Source organism: Sebastes fasciatus, chromosome 20 (assembly GCF_043250625.1).
Source record: "Sebastes fasciatus isolate fSebFas1 chromosome 20, fSebFas1.pri, whole genome shotgun sequence".
NCBI lineage: Eukaryota > Metazoa > Chordata > Actinopteri > Perciformes > Sebastidae > Sebastes > Sebastes fasciatus.
In genome coordinates this window covers 16,566,511-16,583,173 of record NC_133814.1, presented here as the reverse complement: position 1 = coordinate 16,583,173, position 16,663 = coordinate 16,566,511, and the positions used below count along the sequence as shown (strand labels likewise).

The 16,663-nt window shown below is 40.2% G+C and overlaps 2 protein-coding genes across 4 annotated transcripts; both read left to right on the top strand.

Moving 5' to 3' along the window:
• The first annotated feature begins 377 nt into the window (after positions 1-377).
• LOC141758119 (FERM domain-containing protein 6-like) lies at positions 378-5,532 on the top strand. 3 transcript variants are annotated; one of them, XM_074619235.1, is made up of 14 exons: positions 378-509; positions 1,281-1,371; positions 1,556-1,635; positions 1,842-1,900; positions 2,640-2,859; positions 2,939-3,094; positions 3,264-3,329; positions 3,433-3,501; positions 3,595-3,769; positions 4,025-4,168; positions 4,820-4,939; positions 5,033-5,055; positions 5,139-5,311; positions 5,403-5,532. In XM_074619235.1, the coding sequence occupies exons 1-13, from the start codon at positions 438-440 to the stop codon at positions 5,181-5,183; spliced, it is 1,320 nt and encodes a 439-aa protein (XP_074475336.1). In that variant the 5' UTR covers positions 378-437; the 3' UTR covers positions 5,184-5,311; positions 5,403-5,532. The 3 variants fall into 3 exon arrangements, with proteins under 3 accessions (XP_074475336.1, XP_074475335.1, XP_074475337.1); XM_074619234.1 differs by having other exon boundaries at positions 5,033-5,311; XM_074619236.1 differs by lacking the exons at positions 378-509; positions 1,281-1,371 and adding an exon at positions 2,036-2,142 and having other exon boundaries at positions 1,554-1,635; positions 5,033-5,311.
• A 961-nt stretch (positions 5,533-6,493) lies between these two features.
• Positions 6,494-15,089, top strand: ghdc (GH3 domain containing). The gene is made up of 11 exons (XM_074619233.1): positions 6,494-6,695; positions 8,280-8,585; positions 9,794-9,990; positions 10,083-10,277; positions 10,390-10,509; positions 11,423-11,720; positions 12,797-12,986; positions 13,467-13,538; positions 13,631-13,764; positions 13,883-13,971; positions 14,069-15,089. Exons 1-11 carry the CDS (start codon positions 6,620-6,622, stop codon positions 14,288-14,290), a joined length of 1,899 nt encoding a protein of 632 aa, XP_074475334.1. The 5' UTR covers positions 6,494-6,619; the 3' UTR covers positions 14,291-15,089.
• Positions 15,090-16,663: the final 1,574 nt, after the last annotated feature.

The following is a 16,663-nucleotide window of genomic DNA, read 5'->3' as shown; positions in this document are numbered from 1 at the left end:
ATCATGTTTTTTTGCAGCCACTTCTTAGTATTTCATTTCAAGACTCTTACTGTATGTCCACTATTACTCTTAATGTCAAAAGTTATGAAGCAGCATCCAACGCCTCAGCTTTTACTTCACACATTCTTGTTTTCATCCTTTAGCCTCTTATTCCTCATATTCTGTTTTTTTTATAATTATATTTTATGTGAAAATATCATACAAGAATGTTGTAGTAACGGACAAAGCCCAAACAGATGCTCCAAACACATCTCTGTATTAAGAATATGTGATAATGTAATGTGCAATGTGAGGACTTTTCCTCTGTTTTATATCAACAAGAGTGAGAAGTCATTAGGTGTCAGGTTAGGGAGGAAGGTTGGCTTGCTTCGGTCGGCCCGTGGGAGGACAGGAGGAGGATATATGGAGGCCTGAGACCAAATGAAGCTTTTGTGACCATGAAGACGACGCAGGAACGACACGTGTGCGTCCTTCTACCAAACAAGCAGCACCTGGACTGTACTGTCAGGGTGAGTGGCTCCAATGTCATTTGTATTTTTTTATTAATCTTTTATTTTAATGCATCACTTGGAACTGGAGAAATATATAGACCCCAGATTTAATTTGACATTAACAGCTGTCATTGATGTGCCAGTGTTACACAGGGGCTACACTGAAATGTGATCATTTTAATATATTTTGGATATGTTAAGTGTACTTCTTCAAACTGGAAAAGCTTCTGAAACTGAATTCACTGAATAGTATAATTTAATCCCAAAATAATTAAATGCTGGATAAAAATCCGATTTTCACCACGTGATTATCTTTGCCAAAAGAATGATATTATCGCGATATCTTATCATTTAGAAATTAATAATAATAATAATAATAATAATAATGCTATCAGTCAAATTCATCTTTAATTTTGTTTATAGTGCATTTTGTCTATTTTTTGGCAAATTAATTACACTCAAAATACAAGTGTAGGGAGGTGGAGAGAGAGTCTGTAAACATAACTGTACAAGAAGCGAGAACAGAAAGAAATGACAAAGGATTTACATGATGTTAGCATATGTATATTATTAACATAATAAGGGAATATTGTTGAACATTTTAGTCGTAATATATACCAAACAACCAAACAACTGTCTGATACCCAATCATTAACAAAATGCTGATATAACAAAGCCAAAATACTGTATCAGAGTGAACCCAAAGCTCACATTCATGCACTCATTCTTGTTGTGTGTGTGTGTGTGTGTGTGTGTGTGTGTGTGTGTGTGTGTGTGTGTGTTTTTTAGGTGAGAGCCAGAGGACACGAGGTGTTGAGTAGTGTGGTGAAGCAGCTCGGCGTCAGTGAACTCCAAGTCTTTGGTCTGGCTGCTCTCAGAGGTCAGTTAGTGTCTGTGTGGGAGTTCAAGAGAAAATGTTTTGAGTTAATTCATTGTGGGATGCTGACATTTAGGGAGGCTGCTGGTAAATTAATGAAGTTAAAAATAACCCAGAGCAAATAAACTGTTTGCAAACAACCTTGTTTTCTTTATGTTAATTAAAAGTGTTCATTTGTTTCCCTCAGAAAATGAATACCTCTTTCTTGATTTGGAGAAAAAGATTAGCAAGTACTTTGGCAAAAGATGGAACAGAGGATCTTTAATGGTGAGTTTAAACTCTGCAGTCCTTTTCTCAGAAGCTCTAGTACTGCATACAAGGAAATGTTCAGGGAAATATTATCTCACAATCGAATGTGATTTCTGTTTGTTTCTTCAAATATTAACTAGAGAGTATATATAATGTGCAGAATTCAAAGTGAGTAATATTTCTCTTTGACTCTGTTGAAATATTTATTCTACATTTATTTCCAGGCCCCATTCATCCTGTTTCTGAGAGTGCAGCATTACGTTGAGAGTGGGCGGCTGATACTGTAGGTTGTTGTCCCATCGGCATGTTTTTATGAAGAATATTCATGTCTGCACATATACAAACAAACCATGAATGTTCTCCCCACTGTGCGGACTAACGTCATGTATGTTTTCTTGAATATATGCTAACAACACAGAGACATGGACGGATTATGAGACAATGGGCCCCTGGGCACAGACATGTAAAGGGACCCCACTCTTCATACATAACAAGAGCCACAGATTCAAAGGAGACATATTTTGGGTCATTTTCCATCTATTTGTAGTGATTTTGCATCTCTTTTTGGTTGTTTTGTATCTCTTTGTAGTCGTTTTGTGTCTCTTTTTGGTCATTTTGCATCCCTCTTTGGTTGTTTTGCATCTCTCTGTGGTCGTTTTGCATCTATTTTTGGTCATTTTGCATCTCTTTGTAGACGTTTTGCTTGTCTTTTTGGTCATTTTGCATCTGTAGACGTTTTGCATCTTTTTGGTTGTTTTGCATCTCTTTGTAGAGGTTTTGCGTCTCTTCGTGGTCTTTTTGTGTCTCCTTTTGGTCATTTTACATCTCTGTGGTAGTTTTGTGTCTCTTTTTTGTAGTATTGAATTTCTTTGTGGACATTTTTTGTCCATTTGTGAATTTCCAACAAGAAATGTTAGCAGTAACTTCAAAAAGAGATTCAGTGCCCAGTAGGCCCGTTCAGTAATCCGTCCATGTGCAGAGACAACCTCTGTAATTTGATGTCCTTTTCGTTGTTGTTTAAGGAGCGGCAGAGTGCAGCAGCTCTACTACGCTGAGCTGAGGCAGAAGGTGCTGCATTCACAGAGCCGCCATCAGGAAGCTTTGTTCTTCCAGTTGGCAGCTTCTGCACTCCAAGCTGAAGTCGGAGATCTGGAGCAGAGAGCAGAGGGGGATGATGAAGAGGAGGGAGAAGAGAGAAAACACAGACATTACTTTCTTCCTGAAGATTACTTCCCCTCTTGGGTAAAAAAAAAAATGAAAAGTGTGCCCATTTGGACCTAACCTGACATTTTTATGTGTGTAACATGAGATATATCCTCAGCTGATAAAGCGCCGTGGACGAGACTTCCTGCTCCGGCACTGCCCGGTGTTACACGTCGAGCTGAGAGGTGTGACACGTAGCCAAGCCGTCCTGCAGTTTATAAAAGAGGCCGGCAACCTGCAGGATGGACCGGTCACCTTCTACAGGATGAGACAGGTTGGACTGCACAGAAAACCACCAGAATACTGTAACTCTAATGACGTAGACAGTCAAAAAATGGCTGTTTATGAGATAATTTAACTGAGGAAACTGTCCTGCAACATCTGCTGCTACATGAGCTCATGTTTATTATTTAAAAGTTCTTTGTCTGTTATTTCGTGTGCAGGAGAAAAAAGGGCTGAGAGGTTCAATCCTTCTAAGTGTGGCATTGAAAGGAGTTCATATTTATCAGGTGGGTCTGTTTGGGAATTGATTTTTTTATATACACATTCATTCTCAAAGGGTTTGACTTGTAGATGTAAATAAACCTTCTTTCTTAATCAACTTTTCTTAAGGAGGTGGAAGGGAAGCTGTGTCTATTGTATGATTTCTCCTGGACCAATATTGACCGCCTCACTTTCCAGGTTGGTCCTACATACACACCTGAGCATGCATGTATTCAAATAAACTTGCATATTGCATTGGATTACTGTACCTCTCTCTCTCTTGCTCTCCAGGGCAGCAGGTTTGAAGTCGCTGCAGTGGGCTCTCTGTGCCTCTCTAAGCTAGTGTATTACACTCCTTCAGCCTTCCACTCCAAACACATCCTGAAGCACCTCAGTGACAGTCACCGGCTCCACATCAGCACTAGAGGTGCAGTCAGCTACATCCAGCAGCTGGAAGACATGCAGGGTCAGAAATCCATTGCTTTGTCATCGCTATTTCTGTTCAAACTCATCACAACTGGACTTTGTCTTCACTGGTTCCTGGTTCTTCACTATGATTCAATAAATATACTTTTTAACAAACTATATCATTGGTAAAACCTCATGAAGTCTATTATTCTCATCTGCAGCCAGAGCATTTTGAAAACCGTATCATGAAAAACAAATATGGGACTTTTAAACCAGTGTCTCACTCTTTTTCTTTTTCTCTGTCTCTCTGCAGCCAGTCAGTTCTACAAAGAGGCCTACATCTGTGACACAACACGCTTAGCAAACAGACTCCAGACCAACAGCCTCACATCCTCCATGTCCGACTGCAGTGTTGCAGCCTGGTCCAAAGAAGATGGGGAGGAAGATAAAGTCACAGGTCTGCTGTCATTTTCACAATAAATGTTAATGAAAATAAATATACAAGACTTGCAGTACAGGGAACAATAGCCCTTAAAGAGGAGCTATTATGCTTATTTTTAGGTGCGTACTTGTATTTTGGGTTTCTATTAGAACATGTTTACATGCTTTAATGTACAAAAAACGCTTTACTTTTCTCGTACCGGCCGTGCTGCAGCACCTCTTTTCACCCTCTGTCGGAACTGCTCTGTTTGATTGGTCAGCTGGCCCACTGCATGGTCCACGCAGGTATTATGCAAATGTATTACTTGGTGACATCACCACGTCACAGAAGAAAAGGCTGCACTTCAAGCAAGGTGTTTCAGGCAGTTCAGGAGCAGTGTTTCTGTGGGGGAGAGTAACTCCCTTTGGCGTGGACTTTGGGCTTTGTAACTTTGCAGACATTTTACCTGCACAAAAAACTGTATAACACACTAAAGAAAAAGGGGAAAAAGCATAATAGGTCCTCTTTAAGTTTTGTAAAAAAATCCACAAGAAAGTGTACAAGCTAATAGGGCAAATCAAGACTTGAAAAGTTGTATTAACTACTGTAATATATTCTGCTTGTGGTATTTTTGGCTGGAAATCAGTAGAATACATTGAGCACCTCTGTTTATGTTGACTGTGGCAGAGTTTGAGCTTTATGTGGACGAACCAGAGGAGTTATTTGTCGACAACCCTGCTGAGCTGTCTTGGCTGGCTGAGCTGTCTGTCGATGGACCTTTGGTGTTACCCTCTTCCTATTGGACAGGTTAGACAAAAAAAAAAAAGGACAAAGACATATCTAAAATAAGCTCAATCATGTGTTTATTATTTTGTGTGCATCATTTTCTTTTGTTATCAGCTGTCGCCGTGGAAATGAAACAGGTGAGCAGCATCTCTCTGATTGAAAATTTCCACCACAGCCCGACATCAGAGGTGCCAGTGTGTTTTCTCTGATCTTTGTGCAGGTTCTGAGGAGGAGGAGAGCTGATGAAGGGGTTTCTGTGGACTGATGTGCAGCCAGAGGCAAGAGGGATTCGTTACAAGCTCAGGACGAGATTCCCAAATAATGTTACTGCTCTGATGCTCACATTGCTTTTCAAATGAGTGATGGAGGAAGTATTCAGATCCTTTATTTAAAGTTGCAATCCTTAAGATTTCAGTCCTGGTTGATTTGGTGACACCCTGGTAGCAGCGGTTTAATACTACAGGCTCCATAATACTGAGGGCAGCAAAAAGTACTAATAATACTACACTGTAAAAATATCAGCATCAAAATATACTTAAAGTACCAAAACTAAAAGTACTTATTTTGCAGAATGGCCCATTACAGAATAATATATAATGTCACAGGATTATAAAGTAATAGTGGGTTTTGTTTTTTTAAAGTACAGTAACAGTATGTAATATATAGTAACAGTATATAGAAACAGGAAAGGCCAGAGCAGACTCTACCTGCTCAGGAGACTGAGGTCTTTTGGAGTGCAGAGGGCGGAGAGGAAGAGACCAGACAGACTGATCAGGAAGGCCAGCTCTATCCTGGGATTCCCCCTCGACACAGTGGAGGTGGGGGGAGAGAGGAGGATGATGGCTAAGCTGTCATCCATGATGGAGAATGACTCCCACCCCATGCAAAACACCATCTCAGCACTGGAGAGCTCCTTCAGCGACAGGCTGCTCCACCCAAAGTGTGTGAAGGAGCGCTATCGCAGGTCCTTCCTCCCTGCAGCTGTCAGACTCCACAACCAGCACTGCTCCCAGTAGACCACTTATATTACACTTACACACCCAAAAACTGACAATAACCTGATATTTTCAGGTGGAATTTCATTTCATTCTCACTGTGCAATATCATTTTCCACTTGTGCAATTTTGTTAATAGTCTGTGTATTGTCAATACTGTATATACTGCTCCTATTGTTATACTTCCTTTTATTTAAATGGTTCATATTTTGTTACACTTTGTTTAGCTCTTTTTTTTTTTACTGTGTTAGCTGATGCATCTTGTTTTTTTGCACTATCCCCTTTGCTGCTGTACACTGCAAATTTCCTCACTGCGGGACTAATAAAGGAATATCTTATCTTATCTTATCTTATCTTATCTTATCCTTTTTATAATATGGGACTTTTAAAGATTTGGAATGTAGTTGAATATCATTAAGAAAGTGGGTGAAATTGGGTTTTCTATCCTTCCATTTGATTTTGTGTATTTGGGATTTGCTGAAAATGATAAAAAACTCAATGTGAGCCAACTTTCCTCCATAAAAAGCTTTGTTTTGTGTTTGTTTTCTGGAGTGCATGTGTGTGCGTGTGTGTGTATAAATCAGACAGACTATACGTCATCCTGTAGTCAGCCAATCAGCGTGGCAGGCTCTGACCCAAACACGGAAGTAGCTGGGAAACGGATGCAAAAGCAAAAAGTTGATTTAGGTTATATTGTTTGCTGGAAATGTCTCTCTCTTGGGTTCACGTTGCGGTTTTATCGTTTGCTATCGCCCTTGCTGCCATAATTGGACACAATCTGGGTAAGTTAGGTTGATTATAACGTTAGTTAGCTAGAAGTGATGAAACAGTCAGCTTCACACAGTAACAGGAGGTCTGGTAGGGATTATGATGTCAGTCTGTAGATGGAAAACAAATGGCTCTAAAGTCTCTCTCACTCATTTTTTAGGCATTTTAGTTGATGAAAAATTAAATTGGAAAATGTTTTTTATTTGTAATAAAACTGTGAAGTCACTAGTGTATGAATCATCAGCAAACTAAGAAGTTTCATAAATGTTTCTTGTTTATTAACCTTATATTATTCCATGACTCATCCCATGTGGAAAAAAAGGCTTAATATCTAGGCCTAAATTAGATCATTGTTGCCTTGTGTGAAAGTATTAATGCTGGACCATTGAACTTCTAGCTGGGATGCACATTAAACAACAGGATGACTGGATTTTGTGCAGTTTTATATATGTGCAAATAAATAAATAAATAACTAAAATTGATTAAAAAAAAAAGTACAATTTACACTTTTATATAATGAATAGCACTCAAGGGTGAAGAGGTAGCTAGCTGTGGTCCTCTTTATACTGTACATCCACAGATTGTGTGTACAAGTGCAATTACCTCTGTTTACATTACTTCTATTTTTTAAATGTTATACTTCTAGTGTGACACTTCTGTTTATATTTATTTATTACATCTACTTTACCTGTTTTATTTGCTTTATAACTGTGTGTGTGTTTTACCTGTTATATGTTTTATCTGCCTCGTTTAGTCTTGTCAAGTATTTGTTTTAAAGTACTGACCAGAAGTAATACAATGACAATAAAGCTTTCTATTCTATTCTATTCTATTCTGTATGGCTACCTCAGACCAGGTAACACGTTTATATAATGAATAGTGTAGCATACATACATATATGTGCAAATAAATAAAAATAAATAAATAAATACAATTGTTTGAAAAAAATTAACAATTTACACTTTTATATAATGAATAGTCTAGCATACATACATAAATGTGCAAATAAATAAATACAAATAAATAAATAAAATTGTTTGAAAAAAATTAACAATTTACACTTTTATGAATAGTGTAGCATACATACACATATGTGCAAATAAATAAATAAATAAAATTGTTTAGTGTAACATACATATACTGTATGTCCAAATAAATAAATAAAAATAAATAAATAAAATTGGTTAGTGTAACATACATATATGTGCAAATAAATAAATACAAATAAAAATAAATAAATAAAATTGTTTGAAAAAAATTAACAATATACACTTTTATATAATGAATAGTGTAGCATACATACATATATGTGCAAATACATTAAATTGTTTTGGAGAAAATTAGTGTAACATACATATATGTGCAAATAAATAAATAAAAATTAAAAAAATAAATAAAATTGTTTGAAAAAAATTAACAATTTACACTTTTATATAATGAATAGTGTAGCTTGGGTTCTCTTGATACTATACCTCCACAAATTGTATGGCTACCTGAGACCAGGTAACAGTGTTATGTTGTCCAACAGCGCCCCCACCTGGCTCAGCTGTCTCTTACATGTGTCTTCTTGTGTAACTCCGGTCCTTGTCTCCACACAGCCATGCCGCTGCCCTCTCTGCCGGGAGTATACGGCAGTGTTGCCGGTGTGTTCTCTCTGGCCGGGATGGCTGTCCTCTGGAGGGACATCAGCTCCAAGATGAAAGGTGACAGCCGGACGCTGAGCTCTCTGCTCGGCCAGTACGTGGCCGTGAAGGGTGTCGGCTGGCTGGGCAGGAGGCAGAGGAAGAAACTGGAAGCAGATACTCTCAATGTGAAGCAGGTCCAGGAGGAGACTCTGCTGAAGCGCCTGCGCAAAAACGCACACACATGTTATGGAAGACAGTATGACTTCAACTCAATTAAAGGTAAGGAAAAGAATGAGCAGATTTGTGTTTGTGGTGTTTGCAATTTTCAAGTCAAACTATTTTTGCAGGACAACAAACAGCACGTGTTGTAATACCTCCTCTGACACACTGATTTGTCCTCTGGCTGGCTGTGATGTAACCTTATGTATTGTGTGTATATATATAATGTCAGAGAGAGAGAGTTAAGAGATTAAAGGTCCCATATTATAAAAAAGTGAGATTTTCATGTTTTTTTTTTTATTATAAAGCAGGCTTAAAGGGACTGTTTGTAAGAATCAGAAATTGCTTGTTAACAGCGACACCTGTGGCCGCTAAGTCAACGAAAGTCAGCTTCGGGCTCGAGCTTGCTCGCTCTAAACAGACATGAACGAGCATTGCTCAAAACAATGAGGCAACACACGTCATCTAAAACCACAATATCACTCTATATTTCACCTGCTTGGCAGTAATGTTAGCTGACCAGACGAAGGTCTCTCCATGAATCAATGCTGATCCCAGTGTTGGCTTTTCCTGCTTCAGCCTCCCGACCGTGGCCGGAGGGAACAGGGGAGACACCGGCACCGGTCGGAGACGATAACGTTTCTCGCTGCGGAGCCCCGTCACTTCACAAGACACAGAAAACCTCTGTTATTTCTGCACAAACGTCCACTGTACATTTACTAGATATTCTCAGAGCTAAACTAACTCTTCTGCATGCACGTGAGGTGGAGCGAGCTGAGTGAAGGCAAGCAGGCAGAGGAGCAGAGTCTCCGGCCCTGGAGACCAAAGCTACGGTCTTCACCGCGTCCTCCGACCGCGGCCACCCCTGTTGTGCAAGACGGGCTTCACTAGATATAGCTTTGCGGTTTTGGTGCTTCCGTGTAGTTTGTGTTGGAGTCTGAGTCTGAACAGCGTAGTCACACGCGAGCACGCATGGGACACCGACCCAGATTGATTTATACGTGTTAGAAGTTACAAACAGCCCCCGTGTGTCGCAGCCCTATTAAGAAATGGGCAGGCTCATTATTTACCTTGGGAATAGTACGTGTGATAAATAATCCCAACTCAAAGGTCCTCTTACTGGCTCTTCTGAGCTGCTAACCACATGTATCTCATCGTCTTCATCAGTGAAATGTAAGATTAAAGAATGATAAAAGTGAAATGCTTCATAAAGACAGTTTTAACTCAAACCTCAAACAGAAACCTTAAAACTGCCTGTTATTTTCCAGACAGCGATGGCTTCCGGGCGTGTCACCCCATCACCACGTACGAGCACTACCGCGAGCTCATCAGACGCATCGCGGCGGGAGAGGAGAAGGTGATCATCGCTGAGAAGCCGCTGATCCTGGCCATGACCTCGGGGACGTCGGGAGCCAGCGCCATGCTGCTCAGCACCAAGGACACCAGCACTGAGTTCTTCCTGCAGGTGTGATGATGATGATGTGTTGCCCCAGCTGGATTCTATGCTGTGTTGTTGTGCATAGGAAACTACAATATTTATGCATGTGTTTCCACCAGGGAGTGACCGTGTGTTTGGATGCCATGGGAAGAGCATTTCCTGCGACCGACAGCCTTCAGCGCACCACTAAGTTCTTCTACTCGCCTACATTTCGCCAGTCTGAGGCCGGAATTCCCATCGGACCAAACTCCTCCACGCCAGCCTCCTCCCGCCATATGCTCAACCTCTACACCACCCCAGCACCCGCCTTTGAGGTACAATTTACAAGATGATCAGTTTCCCCTCTATTTTGTGCGAAATCTATTAATTATTTTCAAATTTGAACAGTTTTTAAAGGATTGTACTGTCCTCTGTTCTCCCTTTCAGGTTCCCAGTGAGAAGGACACCCTCTACCTGCATCTCCTGTTTGCTCTCAAAGATCCCACCGTAGGAACACTGGAGTCCAACTTTGCTTCCACAGTCTTCTATGCTTTCAGTGCTTTACAGGTAGAGCACAGCTCAAGTCATGATTTATTATACAGATAATGGTTGCATGTCATGTTTTACTCCCTTTTTTTTGCATGTGATTCTCTACTTTATGGGATTTAGAGGCATAAAAAGCAGGAAAATATGAAAAATGTTGCTGAAAATGAAAAGGAACCAAAAAAAAAAGAAAAGCTCCACGTAGGGCTGTCACAATATTAGCTTTTTGGAATTCACCATATTACCGCATTATTTATAGAAAATTTAAAAATAAAACAAAAACAAATAATGTTATCAGTCAAAATCATCTTTAACTTTGTTTATTGTGCGTTTCGTCTCTTTTTTGGCAAATTAATTACACTCACAATACGAGTATAAGGAGGTGGAGTCTGTAACCATAACTGTATATATACTGGTTCAAGAGGTGCTGGATTATTTTAACAATATTATCATATATGATATGATATAAATACTGTATTTCATTTTTAAATATCACAGTTATCGTTAATACCGGTATATTGTTCCATGACTGTCGCATCTATGAAATCATTTTAAAAAATACGGTTACGCACGCATAATGACGCATACGCACGCTGTATCATGTTTCAGTTTGTTTGGGACCGGAGCCACAGCGGAGAGATAAAAAGCGCTCAACAACGTAGATTTCAAAAGTGGCAGATAAACTTTCTGAGTGGCAGACAAAAAAAAAAGACTTGCCTGCCACAGTGGCAGGAAGTGAAAAAAGTTAATTTCAGACCCTGCCTTGAGTGCTTCATGCATGCCTGGTTTGAGTCCCACTGGGACATTTTCTAGTTAAGTGGGATGAAATCTTGAGTCAGGTGTCAGGCTCCCGCTGACTGAATGAAAAGCTCAGGTAATTTGTTTGATGGAGGAAGGATTAGAGAAGTAATTTCTATCCCATCTCCTCTCCCCACAGGATCGCTGGCAGGAGCTCGTTGACGACATTGAACAAGGGAAGGTCAGCGGCGCTCTGGCTCTGGAGCCCAAAGTGAGGTCCAGGCTCGAGGCTCTGATGAAGCCGGACCCACAGAGGGCCGCTCAGCTCCTGGCCCACTTCCAGGACGGCTTCCGTGGGATCGCCAAGCGGCTGTGGCCTCACCTCCACCTGGTGCTGGCAGTGGACTCAGGCTCCAATCAGATCTACGGGGAAATGTTGAGGGAGAACTACTGCCAGGGAGTGCCTTTCTATTCGCCTTTCTACGCTGCTACTGAAGGTAGGAACCTGAGAACAACTGCTCCAAAAGTTCTGGTGGTTGAGTAGCCAAAAGTCCTGTTAATAAGAAACTCATCTATGCAGAACGTGGGGATCAAATCAAATCCTGGTGACTGACAGAAGTTTATGCAGCACTTTAATGCTTCTGATGTGTCTATTTATGTTCTTTTGATGATGATTTCACAATCATCAGGTGTATTTATAGTAGTTTACCTTTTGAAATAATTCTAAAATCACATATCTGCCACCATAAAATCTTGCAATTGATGTATTTGCTTTCACATCACAAATGAGCCGCACCAGAGTCCGCTTGGAAGCTTTCACTCGAGCCCAAACGAACTGTACTTTTCAAGCGTTCCCGGTTTTGTTGTTTGGTCCGCACCAGGGTTCGATTGACAGCTTTCCCACGAGCCTGAAACAAACCGTACTAACCAGGCAAACAGACCTGAGTTGGCTTTAACTGAACAAAACAGGTTAAGTGTGAAAGCAGCCTTATAGTGATAGGCTTTTTTTTTCTTCACGTAAATGTATGTAGATTTGTTCCCTCTTTCATATGAGCACTTCTGACCAATCAAGGAATGATGACAATGATGATCAGGCAGTTAAAGTTGCTGATCTGTGTGCGTGTGTGATCTTGCTTTATTATCTATGTTGTATTGTGGATAAATATGAATTTATGCCCCTTAAAATATTTGACTGAAGCAGACAAGATTTAGCTCTTGTTCAAGAAAAGTGGCAGCAGTGACGATCTCTAAATCAATATACAGTATTTACCCTATCATAATGTGGGAGATTACTGAGCTACAAAAACTGATTTAATGAAGTTTTAGAATAATAAGAGATAAGATATACTTTATTGACCTAAGGGGAAATTTTGCTCGGGCAATAGTGCTGCACACAGCTGCAATCAGCTTAGAACAATACATAGCCAACAAGACATAACAGTGGTACACCAAGACACAGTGGAAAAACAAGTCAAATATTGCACATACCCTGAGAAATATATATATAAATACATAGGCATCTATGGTTAGTAGTATTAGCTCTAATTGTATGTATATGTATGGGTCCCTTCAGGTCTAATAGGGGTGAACCTGTGGCCTCAGGAGCCGAACAGACGCTACCTGCTGTGTCCTCGTTCGATGTTCTGCGAGTTCCTGCCAGAGAGCAGCCTGGAGGAGGAGACGCCTCACACCCTGCTGATGGAGGAGGTGAAAGAGGGACAAAACTATGAGCTCGTCGTCACAAACGCTTCAGGACTCTTCAGGTCGGATTTCATTTACAACCAAAAATGATCAAATGATGAATGAAATGATTAAGACAGTGAGTGCTCTTGCAGGATCTGGCGTTTCAATGCAGATAATTGTATGTTTATTAGGTTTTTAGGGGGTAAATACCTGAAATATGGACACGTTTTTTTTTTTTTTTAGTTCAATTAACTCCCCATTTGTCAAATTATAGGCTACAAAATTGAGAAATTATATTCAGTAATTGCTTTGTGTCATTGTTTCGATGTGGCTTCACTTGACTGCACTCTATCAAGATGGAATGAGCGTTATCTCAAGTCTAATAATGCTATGTGATATCAAGATTCGTGCTCAGACTCTGTTAGACAATCTGACATGCAATTAAAACTGAAGGATGCTCAGAACTGCAATACGCACCGGGTTTAATCCCAGGTATTTCACAAGCAGTAGTTGTGTTGGACAGTTGCATAATTAACGCTGTTTTTTTTGCTGTGTTACAGATATCGCGTTGGAGACATTGTGAAAGTAGTTGGATTCCATAACCAGTGTCCCGTTGTTGAGTTTCAGTACAGGTACATTTAGTTCACATATTGCATATCATGTCATGCTCATGTAGATTTTTAAAATATGTAACACAGCAAAGTATGTTCTCATCTTCTGTCAGACGGGGTCAGATGTTAAGCGTTAGAGGAGAGAAAGTGTCCGAGGCGTTGTTCCTCGATGCTCTGAAGAAAGCTGTTGCTCAGTGGCCGGGAGCCCAGCTGGTCGACTACTGCTGTGCTGAGAGCGGCATCATGGGTAAGACGTCTTGCCTTATACTCCTCAGTCACTGCAGAATTTTGGATCTGAGTCTTCTGAGTGGTTATTCAGGTTCAGTTTGCACTATAATGAATCTTACTTTACTGTGGTGTTGTAGGAGATTCGGCAGGCGTCTCAGATCCTCATTACCAGGTCTTTATCGAGCTGAAAGGTGTGAGAAACCTCACAGAGGAACAACGATACAAGGTAAGACAAACGGCATGTTGTTTTTTTTTGCTTTATCCTGAAATTGATCTTTATTCTCTTCCTCTGAGCGGCGCCTCCTCCTCTCTTTTCCCTCCAGTTGGACATCTGTCTCCAGCAGGACTCGGCCGTCTACAAGTCTTTCCGTATCAAAGGCAGCATCGGACCGATGAGGGTGCAGCTGATGGCGGAGGGTGCGTTCAAGGAGCTCCGCAAACAGATGATGGCCTTCTCGAACACCTCGCCCAACACCTTCAAAATGCACAGAGTGCTGCGCAGGAAAGAATACACTGACTTCCTCTTGGGAAAAACCGTCTCCTGAAACCTCCCGTTGTTGTGGAGAAAGAGACAAAGCTTGTGGACTCTGACTGTGGTGAGCGCTGACTGAATGAAATGGGTTTTTTTATCAACTGCTCATGAATGAGTTGATTAATTGTGCCTTTGGGAACTCTTAAACACAAAAAACACAACATTATTTAATTTGACAATTAAAACGTTCATTTGACTGATTTACTTCTCGAATATATTTATAAATATAGAAGTGAAGCGTTAAACTGTTACCGTAGTTTTGTTTAATGAAATGTTTCGGGATCTCATCAATGGCTACATAAATTAATCTAACCAGGGTTTCATTTAGTTGCCTTATCAGTAGTACCAGAGCTTTTAAATGATGCTGTTTGTAAAGATGCACATTTTTACCTCCACCAAGGAGGTTATATTTTCGGTTTGTTTGTTGGTTTTCTCAGCAGGATAATGGGAAATCTACAGGCCCGATTTTCATGAAACTTGGTGGACGGGTGTAGCATGGGCCACGGAAGAACCCATTACGTTTTGGAGCGGATCCAAATCACGGGTCGGATACACGCATTATTTTTCACTTATGGAAACAGCCTTGGCGGTTATCTTTTCAAATGATACCATCTGGTGTTATTGAATGTTGCGGCGACGCCACATCGTCCTATAAGTGCAGTCACCTGTGAATATTAAAGCAACATTTGGCAGGAGTTATATCTAAAAATAAATCTCTCCTGTATGCCTAAATCATGGAGTGGGGCTCAAATGCAACAGAGAAAATCATCCTACAGTAAACCCTCTTATTTATGAACAATACATTTATGAAACATAATTCTGGTGTAGATTGTGATCTCCTGTAAAAATCAAAGTGAGCGAGTAAAAGTGCAATTAAAGTTTAACATAATCAGCAAAAGCAGTAGATGTTTTGTCTGTGTTTTCCCTTTTAGTATCTCCTAAGACGGCAGTCACACACTGGATGTAAATGTAAGTATGCAAATTGTAGCTTTACATAATTTCATGATGCTGCAATTTTATAATTTTTGACATTTGTCTCCAGAATTGTTATTTAATCTCAGCAAGCTCTCTTTCTTAAATTATTCAGATAACGTAGCGGTGGCTTCCTGGAGTGAGCTCCCAGTTTGTGCTCACTTTGAGTCCAGTGGGCCTTTGAAGACCAGATGAGCAGATGAATGGTAAGATGGTAAGATTCATTATAGTGTAGACTGTACCTAATGATCCACATGACGGCAGTCAGCAAAGAGTAGGCTTGAAGTGTCTGCCTGCATTTACTCCTCTCTTCAGACGGTTACCAGTGCCAGGACTTCATTGTCACCACTAGGGGGGGATAGTCATATATGTAAGACCTGCACAGTAGCTGTTATTCATGCTGTCTACTACAGATCTTATTGTCTCAACTAAAACAGTGGATTCTTGGTCATAACTCTGACTGTTAGTGCCTTCATCTCATTCTAAATCAGTCAGAATTCAGAGTCAGAGTTTAACAGATTTCTGAAGTGTAAATGTAATTGAGAGGTAATTTTTACTGGCAGATTAGAGAGAGTACAGACTTATAAAATTGTGTAGCTCCTGCATCATTATTTCATTTTATGGATTTGACCTGCATTATAGTAAACAAGCCCACATCAGAGATGCCCCTCTTAACTCTCGTGTGTTGTTGCACGGCACGCTTCTCTCCCGCAGGTCTCTCCGTTCACAAAGTGGGCTAATATTTATAGTAACGTCCCATTTCAGCAGAGATTTGACACTGCTCGCGCTTTATTTTGGCTTCATAGTGTGATCAGGCCAAAACAGGAGTCAAATGAAAATACACTGAAGAGCAAATGGGTAATTTTCATGAGAAGGTGACTCGAGGGAACAGAGGTTTAGTTGTTGTTTTCCTCTCTGGAGGTTTTACAAACAGTTTAACAGTTTAACGTTACCTAAAGATATGAAAGTCATCTTCTCAGGTTGGTGGAGACAGCAGCTGGTTAACAAAATCTGCTTTAAAGCTAACTAATTAGTACGTCATTTCTGTGTTATTTTTAATGTTTAATCAGTAAAAACAACCAGTGGAGGAGACTCCAGGATGTAACTGCCCCTGGCCAAGAAATAGTTCATCACATAACTGCCCGTAAAATGGCATATTGCCGTTTTTACACTTTTTCTACAGCTTAAACTAACCATATATAACATGTTAATTAATGAGCTTTAGAGGTGCTGGTAGGCAGATTTTTTTCCGATTGAGCCAGGCTAGTTGTTTCTCCCTGTTTCCGGTCTTTATGCTAAGCTAAGCTAACTTTTTGTAGCGTCATATTTAATGAGGACCTATTATGCTTATTTTCAGGTGCTTTTTGGGTTTCTACTAGAACATGTTTACATGCTTTAATGTTCAATAAAATCG

What these genes read in the sequence shown, in the direction of transcription:
- ghdc (XM_074619233.1), top strand. Translation starts at nt 6,620, where the DNA reads ATGTCTCTCTCTTGGGTTCACGTTGCGGTTTTATCGTTTGCTATCGCC. An exon ending in GCACTGAGTTCTTCCTGCAG is followed by an intron (nt 9,991 to 10,082) that starts GTGTGATGATGA and finishes TGTTTCCACCAG; the next exon opens with GGAGTGACCGTGTGTTTGGA. An exon ending in ATGCTTTCAGTGCTTTACAG is followed by an intron (nt 10,510 to 11,422) that starts GTAGAGCACAGC and finishes CTCTCCCCACAG; the next exon opens with GATCGCTGGCAGGAGCTCGT.
- LOC141758119 (XM_074619234.1), top strand. Translation starts at nt 438, where the DNA reads ATGAAGACGACGCAGGAACGACACGTGTGCGTCCTTCTACCAAACAAG. An exon ending in GGAACAGAGGATCTTTAATG is followed by an intron (nt 1,636 to 1,841) that starts GTGAGTTTAAAC and finishes ATTTATTTCCAG; the next exon opens with GCCCCATTCATCCTGTTTCT. An exon ending in AAGGAGTTCATATTTATCAG is followed by an intron (nt 3,330 to 3,432) that starts GTGGGTCTGTTT and finishes ACTTTTCTTAAG; the next exon opens with GAGGTGGAAGGGAAGCTGTG.